This window comes from Mirounga leonina, unplaced genomic scaffold (genome assembly GCF_011800145.1).
Source record: "Mirounga leonina isolate KUSES-001 unplaced genomic scaffold, KU_Mleo_1.0 Mir_170, whole genome shotgun sequence".
Classification (NCBI taxonomy): Eukaryota; Metazoa; Chordata; class Mammalia; order Carnivora; family Phocidae; genus Mirounga; species Mirounga leonina.
Genome location: NW_023270433.1, coordinates 1,303,886 through 1,327,472, shown reverse-complemented (window position 1 = coordinate 1,327,472; position 23,587 = coordinate 1,303,886). Strand labels below are relative to the sequence as shown.

Here is a 23,587-nt window from a genome sequence, read left to right as displayed (position 1 = left end):
CCATGGCCCCGGCTCCGCCCCGGCCGCGGCCCGAGCCGCCCACCCCGTCGCCCGCCGCCCGGCCGCCGCTCCCAGCCTCTCGCCGCGGCTTCCGCTCCCGGCACCGGAAGCGAGCGCCCGAACGCCGGGGGCCGGCGCCGTCGGGGCGGGGCGCCGGGGCGGGGCCGGAAGTGACGACAGAAGCAGGGGGCGGGGGCCCAAGATGGCGGCTCTGGTCGTGGCGACGGCGCGGCTGCTGCTGCGCGGCTCGGGCTCGTGGCGCCGCGCGCGGCTGAGGTGAGCCGGCTGCGCGCGGGGGGCCGGCCGGGGGCCGGGGCGGCGGGCGTCCGGCCGGACGCGCAACCTCTGGCTTCCCCACGCGCAGACGCGGCGCCGCTGGGCCGGGCTCGGGCTTCGGGACCCCGGCCTTGCCTGCGAGGCGCTGAGGGCGCCTCCCCGCCGGGGGCCCCGGGTGCGGGCCCCGAGCCCCATTCGCCTGGCCCCTCCCGGGCCGCTGGGGCCCGTCGGAGGCCACGTGCCCTCCCCGCCCGGCCCGGTCCGGCCGCGGGCCCCTCGTGAGGCCGTCGCGCCTTCCCCGCCCCCACTCGCTCCCCCGCCTTCGTGGCCTCGGGCACGTCCCCTCGGGCCGCAGGTGGGGGCGGCCGCTGCGTGTGCGCCGGCGCGGGGCGCGGGCAGAGCGGGAGCGGGCGTGTGGACGCGTGCAACTTGGGGAAGTGGGCTCGGGCGACGGACGGGGCGGCGGGCCGCAGAGAGGAGGAGCGAGCGAGGGGCAGCCGCTGGCGGAGGCCGGAGCGGGAAGCGCAGAAGCCTTGGCCGCCAGGGGCCAGGCGTGCTGGGCCTGGGACCCTGCGGCGGCTGGAGAGCGAGCTGGAGTCCAGGCCGGGGCCTCGTGCGCCCGCGCAGGGGTTGGCTTCTGCGGGCTCCGGCGGGGCTGCGTGGGCCGAAGAGCTTTAAGGCGCCGGCTGCCGGCAGCGTGCGGGGCTGTCACGGTCTTCGGAGAGGGGGAAGTCAAGGCCCGGGGCCGAGCCGGGGTTTGTACCCAGCGGCGGTGTCCCGGTCACACCCGTGTTGTCCTGGGGTGTGTAAAACGAATCTACAGAAAGGGGCGCACCCGGTTTTGACGTGGACAGGACGTGCCCGACCGGGCGCAGACGGTCGCCGCAGGCTCGGTGGCCTCGCGTCTCTTGTAACTGGGTCTCCCCTCCGTGTAGGTCCGGAGCTCCTCCCCACAGGCCGTTCAGCAGTGGCGCTGCCTATCCCAACATCCCGCTCTCATCCCCCTTGCCCGGGGTGCCTGAGCCTGTGTTTGCTACAGTGGATGGACAGGAAAAGTTTGAAACCAGAGTCACCACGCTGGATAATGGGCTTCGCGTGGCCTCCCAAAACAAATTTGGACAATTTTGTACGGTAGGAAGTAAGTACTGTTGCTGGTGGTGTGGGTCATCCCGTTTGTTTTCACGCCCACGTGCCTCAGCTGATTGTTAGGCTTTATACGTCGTCTGTGAGTTGTGTTCGGAGTGGGAAAGTACGGCGTAGACCCTGAAAACAATACACAGAGCATGAACCACCACGTTGGCGGTGGGCTTTTCCCCCTTTCCACCTTCATAGAAATCTCACGCTTGTCCACCGTAAACATGAAGCATCAGCTCCATCAGTGTCAACGTGGGTGTGCAGCTGTGGGGACGTAGCCCAGGTAGTGGACACATCATCACCCTCACGTAATTAGGTCAGCCTGTCTGATCGCGTTCAGTTTTAAAGGTTTCTCTTGATTAAATCCCCCTAAAACCTCCCCTTTTCAACGTTTGGTTTAACCTGTCAATTTTCTTTTTATTGCCAGTTCTTATTAATTCAGGATCAAGATATGAAGCAAAATATCTTAGTGGAATTGCTCACTTTTTGGAAAAATTGGCATTTTCGGTCAGTGTCCTGTTTGTAATCTTTGAGCCTGTACTTGAGAAGAATCTGTCAAGTTTTAATTTTTTTAGAATGGTTATTTTAATAAGTGACTAAGCTGCTAAAATAATCCTACTAAAAGATATTTAGGTTAAAAGATAATTTGATTTCACATGTTTTCGAAGTAAATTTTTTTCTCAAAGAACATATTTTAGAGGTTTTTTTGGATTGCGTATTTAGGTTTACTTATTTATCTTTACTAGTCGACGGATCGATTTAACAGCAAAGATGAAATTCTGCTTACGTTGGAAAAGCACGGGGGTATTTGTGACTGCCAGACGTCAAGGTACGCCGTCGTATTTTGCATCCACGTGGAACTGTGGTTCTTATCTTTGGTCAGAGTCCCACTGAAACCTACACCCTGGAGAGGCTTGTGGAGGTTAGGGTGAGAAGTGAGCCTGGCCTAGGCCGGGTTGGGTGGAGAATTTGGTGGGGGAAATATGCAGGCAGCAGCACTTAGAGAAGAGAACCCGTTGGAGGGCCAGGCAATACCCAGAGACTGCCAGCTGGGCACTAGGGATGCAGCCGGCCCTGTCCCCAATATGCTCGCGTATCTGGCAGAGGGCTGCACCCCAGGTAATGGACACAAGAGCCAGAGACCGAGACTGGTGGGGGACAGGCAACTAACCTGGTCTGGAGTCAGGAAAGGAATGATAACAAAGTCATCATTGGACTGGTCTTGGAGGAGTTTGCCAGACCGACTGAGGGGAGGAGGTGGCCCAGAACAGCACGGGGAGAGGCTCAGCCCGGAAGAGGCAGTGGTCTTTTTGGGGACAGGGGGAGGTTCAGTATGTAGCCAGCACACAGATGTAGGGGCGCTGTGGATAGGGCAGGTGGTGTTTGTCTGCCACCTGTGGCCTGTCCCCTAACCACATAAGGCCGTGCATACTACATGTTGACCGTGAGTCGGGGCAGCTGATGCTCAGGAAGCCCGTGATAAAAGGGCCCCCGTGGCAGGGGGCCTGTGCTTATGGAAATGTCTCAGGATGGCTCTTGTCCATCTTGGCTGCGCAGCTGCTGTCACTCCAGTGCATGCTGGAAGTTGTCCTGTAAGGTGGGACATAGCGAGTGTGTGCTGGTCCTCAGTGCAGCGGGGGGAGTGGCCCCCGCTGGTGTGTCCCTGTGGTGACCTCAGTGCCTCATGTCGTTGCTTCTTTCCAGGGACACCACCATGTACGCTGTGTCTGCTGACTCTAAAGGCCTGGACACGGTAGTTGGGTTGCTCGCTGATGTGGTCCTGCACCCCAGGCTCACAGGTGGGCCCGGGGCCGCATGAGGGGGCTGGGGGCTGGGCCCTGGGGAGGCACGGGGAAGCGCTGCCCCTGAGGAAGAGCGTTGTATGCAGCCCTCGAGGTCAGCTACCAGTGAGTTGGCACGATTTCCTTGGAAATAACGCTGATGGTCAGAAAAGTCCTTCAGTGAGCTCAGTACTTTGACATAACTCTGTGCTATTTAACGTTCTTAGTTAAATTGGGGCTTTCATTTCTCCTTCTTTTTTTTTCCTTTAATATTTAAGTACTCTCTACACCCAACATGGGGCTCAAACTCACAACCCGGAGATCAAGAGTCGCATGCTCCTCTGACAGAGCCAGCCAGGCAGCCCTGGGTCTTTCACTTCTGAAAGGCATTTCAGACTGTCTTTAAACACCAGGCTGGTGTGCCACCAGAAGCTTCCACGTCCCTGTGTCCATCCCCTTCCTTGGCCTGGTGGTGGCAGGACTTTGAATTCCGTGCCCGCAGTGGACCAGAGAGGGCCCTGCTGCCCATTGCTGCTGCCCTGGCTGCGCTCTGGTCACGTCAGCCTGGCCTTGTAGTCCTTCCAGTACTTACTCCAGGTTGCTGATGAAGTGGCAGCCGTGATGCCGGATGGTGCCTCTTTTGTAAGCACCTTCCCATTCCACATGACTATACTCACAGCAGTCCTCTGGGGAGACGGGTCGGGCCTGAGTGCCTCTCCTGGGAAGGAAGCCGGGGCTCGGGGCACGTCCAGGTGGCTGAGCCGGACAAGAGGCCCAGTGCCTCTAGGCCCTGCCCCCTCGCTCACACAAGTGCCCCCAGGTCTACCCCAGATGAAGGCCGAGGAGACTGCCGGTGTCTGCAAGCCGATGACCCTTGGCCCAGCCTGGCAGCCTAGGCCCAGTGCCATTTCCCTCCTGGCTGGTATGGTCTGAGCCTTGTCTGGGTTCTTTGCAGATGAAGAAATTGAGATGACACGGATGGCTGTCCAATTTGAGCTGGAGGACCTTGACATGCGGCCTGACCCAGAACCGCTTCTCACAGAGATGATTCATGAGGTACTAGAAAGCCCGCCAGCACCCGCCTCCGCGGCCCTCCCAACAGCAGCATAGTTGAGAGGGCCCATCTGCCTTCCTGAGGCCATTCACAGGTTATAGGTGTGGACAGAAGATTCTTAATTCTCAAACCTGCAACTTATGCAAGTTTTTCACATTCTCATTCTTAAGAGTAATAAGGTCTTGATCCATTTCCAGAATGATTTTTTTATTTTAAGTGGGGTTTTTTTGAGACTTCGTTCTGGAGAGAGAGATTTTACTGCTTTTGTAAGCAAACGAAACTGCTCTTGCCAAATTAGCAAAGCTAAGCAACTGTGGGCTTTTCCTGCCACAGCTGGGGTCATGGCAGGCCCAGCTCCGCAGGGGGGAGACCTGGCCGTGGCCTCTCTGCCACCTGTGTTTCTCCTTTCTTTTGTTAGGCTGCTTATCGGGAAAACACAGTTGGCCTCCACCGTTTCTGCCCCACAGAAAACATAGCAAAGATCGATCGAGAAGTGCTTCATTCGTACCTGAGAAATTACTACACCCCTGACCGCATGGTGCTGGCTGGAGTCGGGGTGGAGCATGAGCACCTGGTGGAATGTGCCAGAAAGTACCTCCTGGGAACCCGACCGACCTGGGGATGTGAGAGGGCTGTGGACGTCGACAGATCGGTAGCACAGTACACTGGGGGGGTTGTCAAGGTAAAGCCGAGATCGGGTACATGTACTTTCTTTACTTTGTTTTTGGTACGTTCTTAGCTTTATCGCACAGGTGTTAGAATGAGCTGTGTATTCTTGGCTTTACCGTAATACACGTTGTGGTATCAGGGCAGGACGTGTTCCTTGTTTAAAGCTGAGAGCTTGTTAAGAATGCGTTTAGGGGCGCCTGGGTGGCTCCGTGGTTAAGCATCTGCCTTCAGCCCAGGTCATGATCTCAGGGTCCTGGGGTTGAGCCCTGCATCGGGCTCCCTGCTCAGCGGGGAGCCTGCTTCTCTCTCTCCCTCTGTGCTCTCTTTCTCTCCCTCTCTCCTCTTCAAGTAAATGAGTAAGATGTTAAAAAAAAAAAAAAAGAATGAGTTTAGCTTCACTGGAAGGTTAAAGGATCGTTCTTTCTTCTAGAGGGAGTTTACTGATGTTCGTATATGATTTCTATAGAACCATGATGGGGTCTTTTGCCTTTTTTTTTCCCTCAAAGTAGGCTCCACACCCAGCACGGAGCCCAATGTGGGGCTTGAACACACAACCCTGAGATCAAAAGTTGGACACTCAACTGACTAAGCCACCTAGGTGCCCCAGTAGAACTGTTTTTAGGCTGATCTGGCCTGAGAGGTTTTTCAGGCCTGCTTGTTTTCTGTGTGGGTACACTGTTCACTTTCTTTGCTTATAGCTGGAAAGAGATATGTCCAACGTCAGCCTGGGCCCTGCCCCGTTCCCCGAGCTCACGCACATCATGATAGGACTGGAGAGCTGTTCCTTCTTGGTAAGTCCCAGCCGGGTCCTACCACATCCGAGAGCCAGATGTCACCTCCCGGCAAACCTCTGCCCTCATGTCTCCCGCAGGAGGAAGATTTCATCCCCTTTGCCGTCCTGAACATGATGATGGGGGGCGGCGGCTCCTTCTCAGCTGGTGGGCCCGGCAAAGGCATGTTTACCAGGCTCTACCTTAATGTGCTCAACAGGTAGGTTGGATTCTTTTCACCTGGCTGTCCCCAGGGTCACCAGGCCCAGCCGAAGGTGCTTTTGGACTGTGACACCACCTTCCAGGTGTCCCTTTGTCCCTGCTCCCTACAGGCACCACTGGATGTACAACGCAACCTCATACCACCACAGCTATGAGGACACGGGCCTCCTGTGTGTGCACGCCAGCGCCGACCCCAGACAGGTGAGGGCCAGCCCCAAAGCGGGCGGCCTCTGCTTCCTGTGCAGCTCGTGTCTCAGGATACAGAGCTGGTTTCTCGGAGCAGGGGTGTCATTGAATTGGAAGAGACAGACTGTTAGGTCCAGATCACACTCTTCATCTGTACCTTCTTCCCTAAAGGTTCGAGAAATGGTGGAAATCCTCACAAAGGAATTTATTTTAATGGCTGGAACCGTGGATGTGGTAAGTATAGCACAGAAACGACACAGAGCTGACTCCAGACATCCCCACGGTGTCGGCAGGTTGGAGAACACGGTGTGGGGGTGGCTGGCCTCTGTGCTCCCAGCACCGCCAACATCCCAGCCAGAACAGTGCAGCCCCGGGGTGAGCCAGGCCTACAGCTGAGCTCCTCCCCTGCTCCCTGGTCTCAGCACCGAGAACAGTCGTTGCCCTGCCAGCACTGGGCCTGCTCACACCTGCCTGGCCCTGGCCCTCCTGGAAGAAATGGTGCAGAGCGGTCTCGAGTGTCCTTTTCAACCACCCTGCAGAACCATGGGAACTAAAGCCACGTCACACAGGATGAGCAGGCCTCTCGGGGTGGTTCTCGAGCTCTCTCCTAACTTCCATTTTACGTTTTGTTTTGCTTTTTGGTTTTGTTCTGTTTTTAAAGATTTTAGGTTTAAGGTAATCTCTATCCGTAGCTTGGGGCTGGAACTCACAACCCCGAGACCAAGAGCCACGTGCTCTGTGGACTGAGCCTGCCTGGCACCCTGAACTCCATTTTGTGTTTTAACCTGAGTCTTTGTTTCCTCGTTTGTTTGGCTTAGTTTTTGTCAGCTTACGTATTTAGAGATCTTGTTTCTTCGTGGACCAGCCCTGGTACAAATAAGCAGGTTCCGTATGCACGCGCATAGAAGGCCTGGAGGAGAGCCCCAGCGTGTGGGCTGAGTGCCTCTGAGGGTTGGCGCACGGCCTTCACCTATAGATCTTTCCTGTTCGGTCCCTGCTTTTTGCAATAATCACATGCTCCCTTTTTAGTCAGAAAAAGTTTAAAAAAAAAAGTATTTCAAAAAAGTAATTTTACAAAAATGTATTTAAAAATCAGTTGGGGGGGCTCCATTAGTGGCCTGCTAGGAAGTACTTCCCGTTAACGTGAAGCTAATTTGAGGTAAGTTGTAAGTATTTGCCCGGAGTTGGCAAAGTAGAAAGGACTCGTCTGCAATCAGGAGTCTTCTTGCTTAGACGGTGACACGGAATCTCCGCAGCTGGTCTGTCTTGCAGCACGTGTGCTGCTCTGGCCGGCCCCTCCGGTCTCTCACCCAGCCGGTTTCCGTGCCCTCCGGTTTCACGCTGAGCTTTGTGGATGAAACTTGCCGAAGTCCCAACGTCGTCAGTTTCACCCCTGGTCAGAGAGGCTCCAGGCCCAGACTTGGTAGATCGAGCTGGTCCCCTCAGAGTTTCCCCGGGGGCACAGGGAACAGGGTTGCCTGGGCCCTGTGCCTGGGTTCAGCGTGGAGCCCCTGACTCTTGGATTTGTCTTCTTGTGACGTGGCCTTGACAGGGCGACGGTGTGTGAGCTGTTGTGAACTGAAGCGTGTGACTTGGTGGTTGAATCCCAGGTGGAGCTGGAGCGGGCCAAGACGCAGCTGATGTCCATGCTCATGATGAACCTGGAGTCCAGGCCTGTGATCTTTGAGGATGTAGGGAGACAGGTGCTGGCGACCCGTTCCAGGAAGCTGCCCCACGAGCTGTGCGCACTCATCCGTGAGTACCATGCTGGGGGCCCAGGTCGGGCTCCCTCCTTTTCCTCCCAGGAGACTGCCACAGACCTGTTTACTCGTGGCTCCTGGACCCGTGAGCCCTCACCCTGGACCAGCCCTGCCTCGGGTCCCTGAGTACTGACCCCTGTGGCCCCAGCTTTTCACCCCCTATAAAGGGGCCTTTCACCACTGCTCCGGGTTTCTAAGCCGACTCGGTGAGCTAATGGACGGAAACGCTCCACACGGGGCTCGTGTGGTGGCGCCCTCTGTGACTTGAGCCCAGGTTTCCATGGCCTCCTGTGGGTGAATTGCAGGAAGTCCTTGAATTTCCCTGTGTGTCCCGCTTTGGGGGACGAGTCTATGCTTCCATCAGCTCCTCAAAGGGTCCGTGACCCCACAAGGGTTAGGCCGGTGGTTCTTTGGTGACGATTGTTACCTCGTGGCGGCTCCAGCATGCATCCCGTCCGCGGGTGCATCCTCACCCCCCCGCCCCGGGGAGCCCCTCAGACCATGGAGCACAACAGTACCTGATCTCCCTAAGGCCTCGTCTTCTGTAGCAAAACCAACCTACTGGTCAGTGTGTTCCCACGGTGCGCTTTTCGTGCCCACACGAGCTGTGGACCCAGGTCCCTCTTGGGGAGGCCAGGCTGCGCACGCGGCTGCCCCCCTACGAAGCCCCGCAGCCCCTCCATGTGGGTAGCTCTGCAGACAAGGAGCTGTTCCATTATAGATGTGTCAACTTTTCTGGGCAGGCACACGTCTACATTTGAAAATTCTTTTAAACCACTGGTACTTCTCCGTTTACCAAGAAAAACCTGATACTTCACCCTGACTCACAGTATAGTCCCCACAGCTGAATCTGGACCCTCTGGAGTCTGCAGCCCAGCCTCAGACCCCCAGGGCCTTGAGGGGCCGCAGCCACACCCGGAGACGGAGTCCGTGCAGGAGGCGGGCAATCCCCTGAGGTATTTTTGTCCCCTGTGCCAGGCAGCGTGAAGCCGGAAGACATCCGGAGAGTTGCCTCTCAGATGCTTCGCAGGAAGCCCGCAGTGGCGGCCCTGGGCGATCTGAGCGACCTGCCGGCCTACGAGCACATCCAGGCGGCGCTGTCCAGCAGAGACGGGCGCCTGCCCAGGATCTACCGGCTCTTCCGCTAGAGGCCGCCCGACTGCGGCTGCGGGAGTCGCGTGCGATCGTACGTGTCTCTGGGTGTGAGTTTAGTGCAAAGACTCAAACGGTGCAAACCATGGGACTCTTGAACAAATTTAATGTCGCCGAGCACAGCTCAGTTTCTGGTTCTTTGCTGTTGAATAAGCCACTCGGTGGAATAAAGGTTTGCCCTCACTGTGGCTAGAAACCAGCGAAGTGCAAGAAGGTTCAAGGCAGACTGCTGTTGGGGAGCAGGTCAGCGTTGTTCCTGTCGTCCTGCGCCCCTGGAGATCAGCAGTGCCGCACTGTCTCCCCACAGTCAGCCCCCGGGGCAGGGCAGGAGCCCCTGGTCTGCTTCGTGGAGCGTTTTTCTCAGCACGGTTTTCCTTCACCCTCAGCAGCATCCCTGAAACAGGGCTGGAAGTGGGCAAGCGGGGTGTCTCCCTGAGGGTCGTCCAGTTGGACCCAACACTGCGAGGCCTCTTGTCCTTTAATTGTTCTGATTGCGGGCATGTCTGAGCGCACAGGACGGGAGGCGGGGTTCTCAGACTCGGTGGCCGGTCGGGGGAGCAAAGCCGGGAGCGTGCTGGAGGGGAAGGCGCTGTCAGGAGTGCCGCAGGGCCCGGTGAGTCTAGCAACGTGGGCTAGCTTTGTTAGCTTTGTGGTTCTCCAACGTGAATGCGTGTAGAGTCCCCAGGAGCCCACGTGGGCCACCTCTTGTAGCTGCAGGGCCGCTGCTGTCCCCAGCCCTTGGCAGCCTCGGCAGCCTCGGCCGCGCAGGCAGGAGGGCAGGGCTATTCCGAGGAGATCGACTCGTGAATGTTACTTCAGTTATTTAATCCACTTATTCTGCCGGAGCCCATCATCCTGTTTAGGTGCCTTTCTAGCACACGTGCCAGTGACTACCTTTGCGGAGGGCGGGGCACAGCGGGGATGCCAGGCCCTCCATGCCCGCTGGGGTGGGGCCCAAGGGAGATGAGCCTGAGTTGGAGGGCAGGTGGGCAGCAGTGTGGACTATCTTGTCGTTTCTGTGGTTACCCCAGGGGGAGGGCAGCACCCAAGGGAGGTAGAGGGCAGGAGCTTGGCCGCACTGCAGGCATTCAGTGGGGTGGGGGGCAGAGCTCGGGAAGACATGAGGCCCGGGTGGATGTTGGTCAGAGCGTTTTTCTGACCAGAAAAGCTGAAGCACTGCCCAGACCCAGGGTCTGGAAGCTGGTGCTAACCCGCCTGTCCTGCTTCCCCACTGGCTTCTCCCTGGACCCTGTCATGGCCTGGCCCCTCTGCTCCCCTCGGCATGCAGCCACGCCCCCTCCCCATTCTGGGCCCCACGTGGCCCTCAGGGCTGGCTGCCGCAGGCTCAGCAGGTGCCCAAGGGAGGCCTGGCGTGAGCAGAGTGCGTGGAGGCGATGAGAGCCAGGTCTTGAAAACCACCCTCATGCTTGTGCTTCTCGATCTCGGTGAAGCTGGTTTTCAGACTGGCCCATATCTGCATTCATCTGAAAAAAAAATTTTTTTTTTTAAAGATTTATTTGAGAGAGAACGAGAGACAGAGAGCAGGAGAGGGGGGAGGGTCAGAGGGAGAAGCAGACTCCCCGCCGAGCAGGGAGCCCGATGCGGGACTCGATCCCGGGACTCCAGGATCATGACCTGAGCCGAAGGCAGTCGCTTAACCGACTGAGCCACCCAGGCGCCCCTATCTGAATTTTAACCTTTCTAAGCGAAACCTGTTCATCTCAAATCTCCTGGCTGCTCTTAAGGGAGTATCCTGACTGGACCCGTGACCCCTCAGGTGTGTGTCACGATCCCCACAGACACGAAGCCCCGTCTCAAGCCAGACTCCTCCATGCTGCACCATCGCTTTGTCCTGTTGGTCAGAGATGGTGCCTGGGAAGATGCATAAAAATGCCTCCTCTCCAGGCCCCCTCACTGCAAAAATCTGTAACAGACGTTTTCAATTCATGATTCAAAACTCAACGGCACATTTCTTTTGAGTAAAATTTTATACAATCTCGTTTCTTGAAGTCCGATGGGGTTGACTGGACCTTCTCATGAACAGACTCTCCCCTCTGTGTCAGAGACCGGGTATGCCTGGCTCCGTGTTGTGGAAGTTGGCACTAATAAAGGGGGTACACACGCCCTGTGGAAGTGACTTCATTTCCTCCACTCAGGTCTGGGGTGTCCCCTTCTCCCTTAAAAGCCCCCCTCCAGCCAGCCCCATGGTTGGGGTGGCAGCTGGGTGCAGAGCAGGTGGCCCTGGGGAGCCACGGTGTACCCTGAACTTCCTGCCATTGAACTGGACACCCTTGTTTTCTGAGAACATCAGGAGAATGGGCTGAGTGTACAGATGATCTCTTTCTAGGACTCAATCTTTGGCCAGAAAGAGCTTAAGATTTAATATATGGATTTATTTAAAAATATAAATATGGAAAAATAAATAACTTGAAAGACTAGATTGAGTGCCCCTTGGTTTTCCCACATTCAGAGCCGGTCTTTAGAAGCCATCGTGGGCGATCACGCACTCAGCCCTCGAAGAAAGAAGAGATCCGGAATGTGGGGGACACCCTAAGCTTCCCCTGCTTTCTCAGGCCAGGAAGTGCGCTACTTACGTTCATGCTGTTTGAGGCTGGTCACGTGTATGCAAACAGTCTTAAATCACCAGAACCAGAAGAGGACAGGGAGGTGGCTTCATGGCTGGATGGGCCGGGCCAGCCCCCCAAGATCAGAGGCGGCCCTGAAACAGGCCAGGCCTCCCCGTCCCAGCGGGACTGTGTTCCCTCCTTGGAAGTCGGCTGGCTCTGGCCTGACCAGCTGGGCCTGGGCTTGGTCCTCAAGTGCACTGGTGGGACAGAGACCACCCCCCCCCCCCCCAGCCGCCTGACCCTGAGCAGCTTACGTCTTTGGTACCGGGCCCGCTGTGCTCAGAGGGGGAAGGGCACCTCCCAGTTTGCACTGGAGGGGCTGCTGGGGGGCTGCCAGCCCCGGCTCTGGGTGAGCGGGTGGCTCCAGGCCCCGCCCCACCCAGACGCCTGCGCCCCGGGACCGCGCGTGTGGCCGGCGTGGGGCCTGCCGGGACGTGCTGTAAACAAGCGTGGCTGGTGTCGTTCCGGGCGGGGGCACTGGTGCCTCGGTACCACTTGGCCGGTCTGCTGGCCTCCCCGTGGGGTTCTGGGTCAGAAGGCGTGTCAGTCTCGAGCAGTGGTTCGTCGGCAGCCCAGAAAGGGGGAGAAGTCCCACACAGCAACTTCTTCCGTCTTTAGGGGCTTTTGATCAAGTAACCTCCCGGTGGAGGTGCCAGAGGTCCTTGGGCAGACCTCAAGAAACAGTACAAATAGTACTCGAGTGCTGATTCTTCAGTGCCTGCTGTCTCTGAATTTCTTTGGAAATCCGTCTTTTAATTCCTATCAAGTACAGTTCTCGGTCAAACTTGCCGGCAGCTAGCGGGATGCTGTGGAGGAAAGGGTGTCAGCCAGGGGGGCCGGCTGTTTCCGCAGCCTCCAGGAGGCCGACTCTGCTGCCCAGTCCCTGTGGGCCGCTGGGACCCGCCGCGTACCGCGCGTGACCACTGCTGCCCGCGAGCAGAAACCCGTCCGGAGCCCGGGCCAGGCCCGGCCGCGTGCGTGTCACAAAGAGCCGGCCAGCCCTGACCCTCACTTCAGAGTAGGAATCCCGCCCCCCGGCCCCCGGGGCCCCGAGGGCGGGACGCGTGAGGACATGTGGCCAGGGTACTGACTTGTCTCTCCCCGGCCTCACTTTCACCCGGAACAGGCCGTACACGGGGCGATGGTCAGACGTCTTGATGCCAGGGCAGGAGGAATACTTGATGGGACAGATGTCACCCTTGTGGCGGCTTCGGTACATGACCCGGTCCTGCAGAAAAGAGCCCACAGACAGGGGCCCGGATGCTGCACAGTTTCGCTGCAGGGCTCGGCCTGCGTGCCTGTCACCTCGGCTGTGCCCGAGCAGAGTCCTTGCGTCAGATCCCCCGCCCCCCCAGAGCCTCTTCCCGGAGCCCCTCCCCCGAGCCCAGTGCGGACTTGTGTCCGGGGACCCAGTGTGGAGGGGGTGGAGCCAGGGGCTCAACCAAGTGACAGCGCGGGGCGTGTGCCTCGCTGTCCCGGGACCAGCAGACGACCCTCGGAAGGGCCTTTGTCGGGGGCACTGCCCCCAACCCCAGCAGTCTCGGAGAGGTGCGGTCACTAGCCCGCAGCGGCCCAGGCCCGAGTCTGACCGCACCCCACAGGCCCCGCGGCCCGCGGCTGCTGCCCTCACGGCCAACCTCAGTCCTCAGCCCACGGTTCGGAAGCGCGAGCGGACCCAGACCTCGGCCGCAGAGCCGGGCCGGCGCCAGGGGCGTGCTCACCGTGTAAGAGGGGGTCCTCTGCTTGGAGGTGGTGTCGTAGGAGTCCTTCCCAATGTCGAACTTGTATGATGGAAGGAAGTGGATGTCTGGCTCCTGGAAACCCCTGAAGATGGACCCTGGAACAGTCACAGTCCACGTCAACCCCGCAGGCTGCGCCTTCTCGGGGCTGGGGAGGCCACACCTCCTCCCTGAGACCTGACCTTTCTTCATCTCCTGGGTGAGCTGGTCATGCTGGAGCAGGGCAGACACCTTCTCTCCCAGGTCCTGCTTCAGGATGGCCTCCACGGCCACGCGCCCACCGCTCAGACGGAAGTTGAAGTCTCCAAACCAGAACACCCCATCGAACCGGGTGGTGACATCCGCTGGCCAAAATGGGAAAGCGTGTGAGCCCGGCCCTCTGTGCTCACCATGCCTTAGCGACAGGGACTGGTCTGTGTCTGGCCAGAGCCACAAGCAAGGACTCCTCAGGGAAGGGGGCGCAGCCCGTGGGGGGGGGGGGGTGCCCTGCAACCTCCTGGGTCGACAGTCGGGGTCACAATTCTCTCTCAAACAGCAACAGACATCCGGGGACGCGTGGCGCCCTCACGCTCACAGGAGCCCACACTTGCCACGCACGCTGCCTCCGCCAGGGCGCCGTCCCGCGGGGCAGCCAGGGGTAGGGGGGGTTTGGAGGGGGGGCAGGGGGGAGGATGCAGAGCCGGGCTGGTGAGGCCGGGCTCCTCGTGAAAGCAGCCGCCAAATGCGCTGACAGGGTCACAGCTCGTGAGGAGCCCAGCGCCAGGCCTCAGCGGTTTTATTTCCATTGGCTGGTGACTTTCTAGACTTTTCTAACCTGGATTCTCAAAAGCTCTCAAAGGTTACTTTCACTGAAGTACCCAGAGAAGAAGGCGGCAGCGCGCGGACGGGGGCTCACCAGCGTCGGAGCGGAAGGGGCTGGTGTCCGGCACGCTCCTGGGCAGGGCCAGGCCCTGGACGGTTCTGCTATAGTCCAGCAGCCTCTCGCTCACCTTCCCGTCCCCGGCTGTGAGAACAGAGCGTGGGGGGCCTCTCCAGCGAGGCTTGTGGACACGGGACACCTGGCGCTCACCGCCCCCAGCCCGCTCTACCCCAGCGTCTGCGGCGGCCCGCCCCACCGGGTACTCTCGCCCTGAGCCCCACGGCCTCCCCACACCAGCCCCCTCAGCGCCCAGCCCGGAGCCGAGCGCTACCGGAGGACACGGTCACGGGTCACGCGGGGCCTCCGCCTTCCAGACTCTCCGGGCGGACATCGGGGGAGCGGTGTCCCTGGCGCCTGGACTTACAGGTGAAGTGGGACGTGATGAAGAGGAAGGAGGTGCCGAAGAAGGTGAAGCTGACGCCCAGGGCGCCCTTGGTCTTGATGTGAGATACGATGCGCGTGGTCACCGTGGAGCTCTCCACCTCTGCGGGATGGAGGGGCGAGGCTGACACGGCCGCCCCTGCCCGCCCCGCGCGCACCCGCTGGGTGGGGGTGCCCAGGGCGCCGGCGCAGAGCAGACTGGCCCGCCTACCTGAGCAGAACCAGATGAGGTCCCTGCGGATGAGCACGGACATGTAGAGCGCCCCGTGGGCCGCGGAGTACAGTGTGACGTAGCGGGGGCCCAGCGTCTCCTGCAGGCGCGTCTCCCACTCCCGCCTGCACAGGGAAGCCAGGACAGCCTGGCAAGGGGGCTGGAACCTCCCAGACCCGCCACCCCTCACCCCGCAGCCCAGACAGCCGCGCCATCGGGCGTCGTCCCGCAGGGAGAGTGGCGGACCGACAGGCAACACGAGGGCCCCTGGGCGGGTTCCAGGCCGGTGCTCTCCCGCCACCCTGGGGGCCGGGAGCCTGGCCCCTTCCCCTCCTGAGGGGTGGGATGCCCGGGTGCTGCCGTCACCCTGCAAACCCCAGGCGTGCTGCCGGGGCGCTGCGGACCTAGGACCCCGCGGAGGGGTCGGCTTGAGCCAGGGCTCCTGCAGCTCTTCACTGCCATTCTTAGATCAGCGGTGAGTCAACAAGAAGTGAAGCTCACTTGTTCTAAGTTCTCTGAGCGGCCCACAGACCAGGAGGCGGCTCTGGCGGGCAGCCTCGGCCTGCTGCGGCCTCGGCCTCGCCCCACACGGGGCTCTCGGGCCGCAGCAGCTCCAGGCCCGAAGGCCCACCTCAGCGCCGCCGCCAGGGGCCGGGGGGCTGACGGGCTGGGCAGACGCGGGGCAGGGGTGCACCCTACCTGTCGGAGCAGCCCTCCTGGACCCCGACGACGTACAGGTCCTGGGCGTAGTCGGCCTCGGCGGGCAGCAGGAGCTCGTCCAGGTTTGGCGGCAGCTCCTGCGAAGAACCGTGTGTAGCGAGAGGCTCCCGCAGGGCCAGCAGCCCCGGCCGCTCCTGCAGCTCGGGGACCAGCGCTGCCCGTGGGACGCGTCCAGGGGAGCCTCAGGTCTGGGCAGGCCGCCCTCCACCCCAGTTGGTCACCGCCACGCCCGCGTCTGTGCGGCACCCTCGCCACGCGGCCCGTGCCCCCAGGTACACTCCGGGTGCGGGGGGTGCTGCCCGGGCCGGGCGCCCCGGTCCTGCGGGCGAGCCTTCCTCCACCCTGTGGTTGCATGTCGTGGCCTCCAAGCCCTCAGGGCCCTGGACGAGAGCGCCGTCCCGTGGACAGGCACGGTGGCGTCCCAGGGACCGTGGTGCCGCCGGCCTGGGCACCTGCCTCCTTCAGCCCAAGGGAGAATCACTTCTGTCTCCTTCCGGGGGCTCTGTCGTCAGGGCCCCTGGTTCCTCAGCCAAACTCTGTGCCGGTGGCAGCCCCGCCTTGTTTCCCCCGCAGCGCCCGTCGCCCCGTGCCAGCCTGGGGCACCACCGTACGGAGGGACGTGCCTTCTGTGATGTCACCACGACAACCAGGGGCGTGCTAGGCAGTCCACGCCCGGCCCCCAGAAGTCAGAGCACATGCGGGGGACGGAGACCGCCAACCCGGGGACAGTCCTTGCCACGAGGAGGGAGGCCCAGGGGAGACGGCTGAGCTGGAGACAAAGCCACCCACACAGTGTCCAGGGGGCCCCAGAAGCACAGGCCAGAGATGAGCGCGCAGACCTCTGGCCTGTGCGCGGTCAGGACACAAAGCACCGTCTCGGCAGAGCGGCTGGAGGCCTCCGCTGTCCCCTCCTCACAGAAGCTGCCGAGTGAACGTAACCCAGGGTGACCCCCAGGTGACAAGGACCAGACCAGGCTGGGCAGGCTCACGGATGGTCATGGCCGGCCCAGCGGTGGGGTGTGGACAGGGGGAGGTTGTGCGTGGGGGCGGGGGCTCTAGGGAAATCTCTGTTCCCTTCAAATCTGCCCTGAGCCTAAAGCTATCCTAAAAACAAACATGCACGTGTAAGAAAACCCCGTGTTCCACCCCCAGGCAGTGGGGAGGTGGGTGAGGCAGGGGCTTTCTGGGTGACCCAGGTGTTGGGCTGAGGCCAGGCAGACGGTGTGCGGCGCGGAGGCCCCGGGAGAGAACCCGAGTGGGAGTGGGCGGCTTACCTTCTGGCCCTGCATGTTCCAGGTGGCCACGAAGAGGGCCATGTTGCGGTCTGGGAAGTACCGGGCCAGCTCCTCTGCCCCCATCAGGGCCCCGCTCGCCAGGAGACTCCCCTCCAGGTAGCTCCTGTGGAGAGAGGGCAGCCAGAAGTCGAGGGTCTGAACGGGCAGACCCGGGGGGGGCCAGGTGCAGGGACACACCTGCCGGGCACACCTGCGGCCTCAGGCCCCCACAGTTGTGTGGAACCCCAGTTTTTGGGAGGCTCTCCCAGAGCTGGGGCTTCCTTTTTTTTTTTTTTTTTTAAAGATTTTATTTATTTATTTGACAGAGAGATAGAGAGAACAGGTAGGCAGAGGGAGAGGGAGAGGCAGGCTCCCCGCCGAGCAGGGAGCCCGATGCGGGGCTCGATCCCTGGACCCTGGGATCATGACCTAAGCTGAAGGCAGACGCTTAACCGACTGAGCCACCCAGGTGGAGCTGGGGCTTCCTGAGCGCCCATGGGTTGGCAGGAGGCACAGCACGAGGGTCCACTGCCCTCTTGGAAAGCCCGCTGGGTTCACAATTCTACAAACACCAGCACACATTCAACTTTTCGGTCACCTCCTGAGACCAAGGACTTGAAGGTGACATCTGGGCTCTTGGCCCTGGACAGCAGCAGCCTGGGGTGACGCGCACCCTGGGCCAGGGGCTTGCCTCCACCTCAGCATGGCCCCGGGGGCCCTGGAAGCTACAGGGGGCACGTCCACCCTCACGACAACCGCCGGTCACAGCCCGTTTCAAGAGTTCCGGAGCACAGCGTGCACACGGTTACAGCCCCGCCCCGCCGCCCGGCCCCGTCGGCGAGCCCGTGCGGCCCCTGAGCTTCATCTGGGGACTGCGGAGTCCAAGTGTCCTGTAATTTTCACGTATCACGAAACAGTAGCCCCGTCTTCTCAACCATGGGAAAACCGTCCTCAGACGACGGACCGAACAAAATCAGGCCAAGACTGCGTTTGTGCCCCTGTCCAGCCGGTGGCCTCGAGGCTGCGCTCTCCTGCACAGGTGGACGAGCCCAGCACGTGCACACAGGCCCGGTCACCCATGTTAGGGCGGGACACCAGCCTCCCTGTGTCATCTCTCCTCTTGCACGGTGTCCACCTGTGGCCTTTCTCCACTTGTCTGTGGTCCTCCTTTTGCTGGGAGCTCTCCTTCCAGAACTTCTTCCAACCCAGTTTGAGATCAGTCAGGATGCTCCTGGAATCAGTACCCAGGCAATGGCCATTCCTGTGTTTGGTCATTTTGTCTCCTAGGTCTTTTAGTGCCATCCATCTGCTGCAGACATGGACCAACAGTCCCCCCACCCAGTGCCATCCATCTGCTGCAGACCCTGACCACCCGTCCCCCCCAACAGAGTGCCATCCATCTGCTGCAGACCCTGACCACTCGTCCCCGCTGACCGAGTGCCATCCATCTGCTTCAGACACTGACCACCCGTCCCCCACCCCGGTGCCTTCCATCTGCTGCAGACCCTGACCACTCGTCCCCGCCGACCGAGTGCCATCCATCTGCTTCAGACACTGACCACCCGTCCCCCCCCAGTGCCATCCATCTGCTGCAGACCCTGACCACCCGTCCCCCTGCACACCCAGAGGGCGGCTCCATCGTCTCCTGGTCATCTCAGAGGCTGATCAGACTTCATTCCCATGTCCTGGCTGATGTACCCCAATAAGCTCCGTGGGTCCTATCCCTACTCCAGTGACACCAAGATGGTGGCCTGATCAGTCCACAAAAACAGCCCTCATCGTCAGCCATCACCCTGATGGCCGCATGCAAATGAGGGCTCTTTCGAAGTGCTCTTTCCAGCACCGGGTGGCTGGTTGTTCCTTCTGAGGCCCCCCCCTTGTTTCCCAGCAGGCAGGGCTGTCCGGTCCCGTCTGTCAGGGGTAGGCCAAGGGCGCTGTGTGCCAAGGCCTGGCAGCCGGGCACTGCGGTGCAGGAAGACGGGGGGCAGTGGGCTGCAGAGGGGGTGGGCTCCGAACACTGGGGGGGACCACCGGGTGCGGCTGATCGCACCTGGCTTCCGCCCTTCTCCCCACGCCGCGCCCCTCCACGCTGCCCCGCATGCGCCTTCCCCGCCGGCCTCCACCTTCCGGGATGCGGGAGAACCTGTCCCCTGCGGCCGCTCGGCCAGGCCCCGCCACCGCGGCTTACCCGGGCTTCATGACGCACGGCTCGTTTGGCAGCGTCCTTGAGAAACCAGCCCCATGTCCGTTAACAGACACCCTGAGTACTTTCCAAGCCTCTGACGGCTCCCCACCCCGCGCCCCGCACCGTCCACCGCGGGGGGCCGGCCTGACAACGGGCGTCTCCGCTCTGACCTCGGCCCGGTCCCGCCTGTTTGTGGCCAGTCCGTGAGCTAAGAACCGTTTTCACGCTTACCAACGGTTGGGGGAGAACACCAGTGTTCGTGACGCAGGAAAACGACATAAAATCCAAACGTCGGCGCCCTGAAACGAAGCGTCGCGGCCCACAGCGGGGGTCTGCTTCTCCCCGCCCCCCACAGACGTGCGCACGCCCACAAGGCAGACACGGACCCTCCGGCTCTCCTCGGAGGAAGTGTGTTCACGCCCGTTCCGAAGCACACCGAGGGGCTGAGACGGGGTCTTCAGGCCGCAGAACTGGGGTGAGGGATCCCCATCAGCCTGCTGTTTGCTGCTTGTCTGAAAACAGTGAATCGAGGCCCGATTCTGAGACGGGATTCCCGTCTTCTGGAACGAGCGGTGTGCGTGCGTCACGCGCCGCTCCTGTGGGGGTGACACTGCCGGGACACGAAGCCTCGCCGGCTTCCGGAAACGCTAGCGGAGAAACCGGTTCTGTCCGGCACGGCTGGGCTCGCCACCGGCTTCCTCTGCTGCCTGACCCTCAGAACCCGCGCAGGGGACCCTCGGTGGCCACGGGGGCTTTGCAGCGTGGTTAGTTAAGGATGGCAACGTGGGAGTGTCCCAGACGGAGGTGGGCGCTAGATCCAACGACCAGCGCCCCCGTGAGAGGAGAGACGGGTGAGGGCACAGGCCGGAGGGGCACCGGGGCCACCGGGAGCTGGAAGGGCAGGAAGGACCCTCCCCTGGAGCCTCCGGAAGGAGCGCAGCCCCGTGACACCGGGATTTCTGACTTGAGGTCTCCAGAACTGGCAGAGAACACAGTCCTTTTGTTTCAGGACTTCTGGTTTGGGGTCATGGGTCATGGACACCAGCGCAGCGACCATCCCACCATCTGCCGGCTCCGTGTCCAGCTGGGCTGGTGCTGGCCTAGTGCGGACTGGAGAGGGCAGCAGGTGGAGCGGTGGTGAGGAGTTTGGTGAGGGACGTGGGGCCAGGGCCTCACCTGGGGCCTCGGGTGCCGTGCTGGGGAGTGGGTGGTGCGGGCACCCCCAAGTCAGGGCCCGTATGTGCTTAAACAAGCCGCCGAACCCTGGTAGGGAGCAGGGGCCTGGGCCAGGTGCCAGGAGAGTGGCAGCGGGGGCACTGCAGTGTGAGCCCCACGACTGAGGTCCCCGGGGAAGAGCAGACTTAACAGGCTGGGCTCGGAAGTATCTGGGACCCCCGGTCTGCTGGCTGGAGCCAGGAGCACGCGCAGGAGTCACGAGCGAAGGAGAGGCATCGGGGCAGAAGCGCCTGGCTAGGTTCTTTGGAAGCTATAAAAAAGGCAGAACGCGTTAGCTGCTAAGGTCCCGTAAAGACTGGAAACCAAGCGTCCTCTGTGGTTGTGGGGCCAAGTGGGAGCTGATGGATGCGGGGTGCTCAGCAAACAGTCCGAGCCTCAGAGAAATCGCGACACTCCTGGAAGCAACGTGCAGCCAATCGGGCCCTGCGCGCCCTCCCTGCAGCCAGCGAGCGGCCCAGGGGGCCCCCCTCTCTGAGGTCCGGGAGTCCCCCTCCAGCTATCTGTCCCGGACGGCGGCCTGGCTGGCGCACAGAGCCCCGCCCCGGCTGCTCGCGCCGCAGGCCTACAGCACCAGCCGGGGCCCCGGGGGCCCCTCCGCGTCGGACTGGGGGAGTGACAGCCCCCCTCAAGGCTACTTGGCGGGGCCCTGCGGCCGCACAGACAGCAACGCGGACACCCACACTGATCCAGGAAGCTGTCCCGACGCTCAGAACCAGAGAGAGCCAACGAGGTACGGCGTTGCGTGCAGAAGGTCATGGATGCCTCTGAACCATGTTTCACAGGCACGCGTGCCCTGAGTGCTGCTGAAACACGGAGGGAAAGTTCTGGAAGGGGTGCCCCTCTGGGAAGGAGTAGCCTCCACATCACACCGCACACGGTTTTACGAGAAAACCTTCACGTGCTTCTCGAGGAGGGTGCCTGCGAACGCTCGAACAAGCCACAGAGGATGCCCCCCGCCCCCGTCCCCCGGGTGCCCTACCTGCTCCGGACGTCCTTGGCGCGGATGGGCGCCAGGAGGCTGAAGGAGGACTTGGCGTCACAGGCCAGGGGGCTTGGGGGCCGGCCGGGGCCCAGGCTGCTGTGGGCCCGGAACAGTCTGCTCTGCAGGCGGGGCTTGCAGTCAGTCTGAACCAAGTCCACCCTGTCTGCTGACCGCAGGGAACTGGAGGCCACCTTCTGGCCCACAGCCGGCAGCCTGCTGGGGCTCCCAGCCAAGGCCCCGTCCCGGTGCAGGAGGTCCAGGGAACTGCCGATCATCCCGGAGAGACAGTGACCCCACGAGGAGGGGCTCCCTCCGGCGCTGCCCTGGGCCCTGCGGGATGTGGGGATTTCCTGCAAGGAGGTGCTCAGGCAGGGTGGGGAGTCAGTGTGGGTGGGGGGCCTGGGGACCTCGTCCTGCAAGGAGCCCCTAGAGGGGCTGGCCCCACTGCGCGCGGCCAGGTCCTCCTGGCTGGTTCGAAAACGCCGCCTCCTCCATGCCTTCTCGTCCAGTGACAGAGCTCGCTCCAGCCGGGGCCTCGTCGGCGGCTTTGGGGTAAAGGGTGTGGCCTTGGCTTGTGGGTCCTCATTGCTGATTTGTGCTGGAAGGTTCAGAGGGAGCACTGGGCTCTTCTCAGGGCCCTGACCGTTGTTGGTAGGCGGGGACCCTGGGTGGGCTTCGAGGTCTCTGCCCGTGTTTGGAAGCTGTCCCTTGAGCATTCTGTCTTCAGGCTGCAGATGCTCCTGAGCGGCAGGCTGCGGGGGAGATGCCTCTGAACGGCCCAGGCCCGCTAACGTGGACAGTCCAGGGGCCAGAGCACAGATGCTGGCAGCCCAGCCCCCCGGCCCCGGGAGGCCCCAGGACACAACTCCCGCTGGGCGCTGCCGGTGAAGCCCGGGGTCAGGGATGCACGGTCCGACGTCGGCGGGCAGCCACTGAGGAGAGAAGGCGCAGGGGCTCCGCTTCAGGCCCGGGGCCGGCCGGGAGGGGCAGGGCCCGTTGCTGCATGGCTGGGAGCCCTGAAGTCCCGCTGTCTCCCACAGGAACCTACAGGAAAACCGAGCTATTGGCCTCGCACAGCCACTCACCCATGCCAGGTGAGTGCTCCCACGGGACCGCTGCGGTACAGGGTGACAGAGCGACAGGCCAGCAGCAGTCTAGCAAGAACACACATTGAGACGTTGGCCCGTCGCCTCCTCCTGGGAGGTGGGTGCAAGCTGGCACCTCTCAGGATGGGAAGCCACCACACCGACCGGCCTGCCCCTCCGTGGGGCGCTAGGGGTGACCAGGGGAGAACCACAACCCCAAGGTCAGGGCCAGTGCGTGCAGCCTCCAATGGGGGAGGGGGGTCCCCGCGCCCTCACTCACCTGCGTGCCCACCCCCATCGCTCCTCCCGCAGACCCCGCCCCAAGAGAGGTCCCCTCTGCAGGTCGGAGGCCACGCCGCCGCCAAAGGCCCCAGGCTCAGAACCTGGGAGCCAGTGAGGCCGCCGCGGGGTCCCCAGGGCAACGACCGCCGCGCAGGCGGACCCCGCCCCCGGCCCCTGTCCCCGCCCCCAGCCAGGGGTCACCCCACGCCCTGGACCCGCGCGCCCGCCCCATCCAGGGTCGCCCCGCGCTTGGGACCCGCGCCCCGCACCCCCGCCCAGGGGTCACCCTGCGCCCCGGATCCGCATCCCCGCCCCCGCCCAGGGTCACCCGTCGCCCTGGACCCGCGTCCCCGCCCAGAGGTCGGAGGCCCCGCACGCCCGCCCAGGAGTCACCCTGCGCTCCGAACTCGCGCCCCCGCCCCCGTTCAGGGGTCACTCCGCGCGCCGGATACGCGTCCCCGCCCCCGCCCAGGGTCCCCCCGTGCCCTGGACCCGCGCCCCCGCCCCGCCCAGGGGCCACCCCGTGCCCTGGATACGAGTCCCCTCCCCTGCAGAGGGTCGCCCCGCGCCCTGGATCCGCGACCCGCCCCGCCCAGGAGTCACCCCGCGCTTCGGACCCTCGCCCCGCATCCCCGCCCAGGGGTCACCCCGCGCCCCGGACCCGCACCCCTGCCCGGGGTCGCCCGGCGCCCACCTCTCTGCGCCGCCCGCTCTCCAGCCCGGCGGGCCCGGCCGCCGCTCCCCGGCAACGGGCGTCTGGGGGGGATCGCGGGCTTGGCCCCACAGCGGCCCCTGGCGGCCGGAGGACCCAGCGCGCCCGCGAGCGCGGAAGACGCCCCTCCCCCACGCCGCGGCTCCCCAGGCTCCAGGGGTGGGTGGGCACACTGGGCCGGGCCTCCCAAGGGACGCACCTCACTTGCTGCCGGGGGGGGGGGGGGGGGG

General features: G+C 62.2%; 2 protein-coding genes across 6 annotated transcripts; one reads left to right on the top strand and one right to left on the bottom strand.

Annotated features, from left to right (window-relative positions):
• Nucleotides 1-181: 181 nt before the first annotated feature.
• PMPCA (peptidase, mitochondrial processing subunit alpha) lies at nt 182-9,200 on the top strand. 3 transcript variants are annotated; one of them, XM_035015450.1, is made up of 13 exons: nt 182-276; nt 1,212-1,414; nt 1,838-1,917; nt 2,157-2,239; nt 3,115-3,209; nt 4,147-4,247; nt 4,664-4,927; nt 5,613-5,705; nt 5,786-5,904; nt 6,017-6,107; nt 6,264-6,326; nt 7,703-7,847; nt 8,831-9,200. In XM_035015450.1, the coding sequence occupies exons 1-13, from the start codon at nt 203-205 to the stop codon at nt 8,998-9,000; spliced, it is 1,581 nt and encodes a 526-aa protein (XP_034871341.1). In that variant the 5' UTR covers nt 182-202; the 3' UTR covers nt 9,001-9,200. The 3 variants fall into 3 exon arrangements, with proteins under 3 accessions (XP_034871341.1, XP_034871342.1, XP_034871344.1); XM_035015451.1 differs by having other exon boundaries at nt 8,835-8,923; XM_035015453.1 differs by lacking the exons at nt 182-276; nt 1,212-1,414 and having other exon boundaries at nt 1,862-1,917; nt 2,157-2,246.
• A 1,773-nt stretch (nt 9,201-10,973) lies between these two features.
• On the bottom strand, nt 10,974-23,400 carry INPP5E (inositol polyphosphate-5-phosphatase E). 3 transcript variants are annotated; one of them, XM_035015447.1, is made up of 11 exons: nt 23,340-23,400; nt 21,276-22,322; nt 16,876-16,999; nt 15,581-15,678; nt 14,882-15,006; nt 14,654-14,773; nt 14,266-14,373; nt 13,553-13,714; nt 13,353-13,468; nt 12,723-12,859; nt 10,974-12,437 (listed from the first exon to the last, which is right to left on the bottom strand). In XM_035015447.1, the coding sequence occupies exons 2-11, from the start codon at nt 21,992-21,994 to the stop codon at nt 12,305-12,307; spliced, it is 1,842 nt and encodes a 613-aa protein (XP_034871338.1). In that variant the 5' UTR covers nt 21,995-22,322; nt 23,340-23,400; the 3' UTR covers nt 10,974-12,304. The 3 variants fall into 3 exon arrangements, with proteins under 3 accessions (XP_034871338.1, XP_034871339.1, XP_034871340.1); XM_035015448.1 differs by having other exon boundaries at nt 13,353-13,455; XM_035015449.1 differs by lacking the exons at nt 10,974-12,437; nt 12,723-12,859 and adding an exon at nt 12,864-12,941.
• Nucleotides 23,401-23,587: the final 187 nt, after the last annotated feature.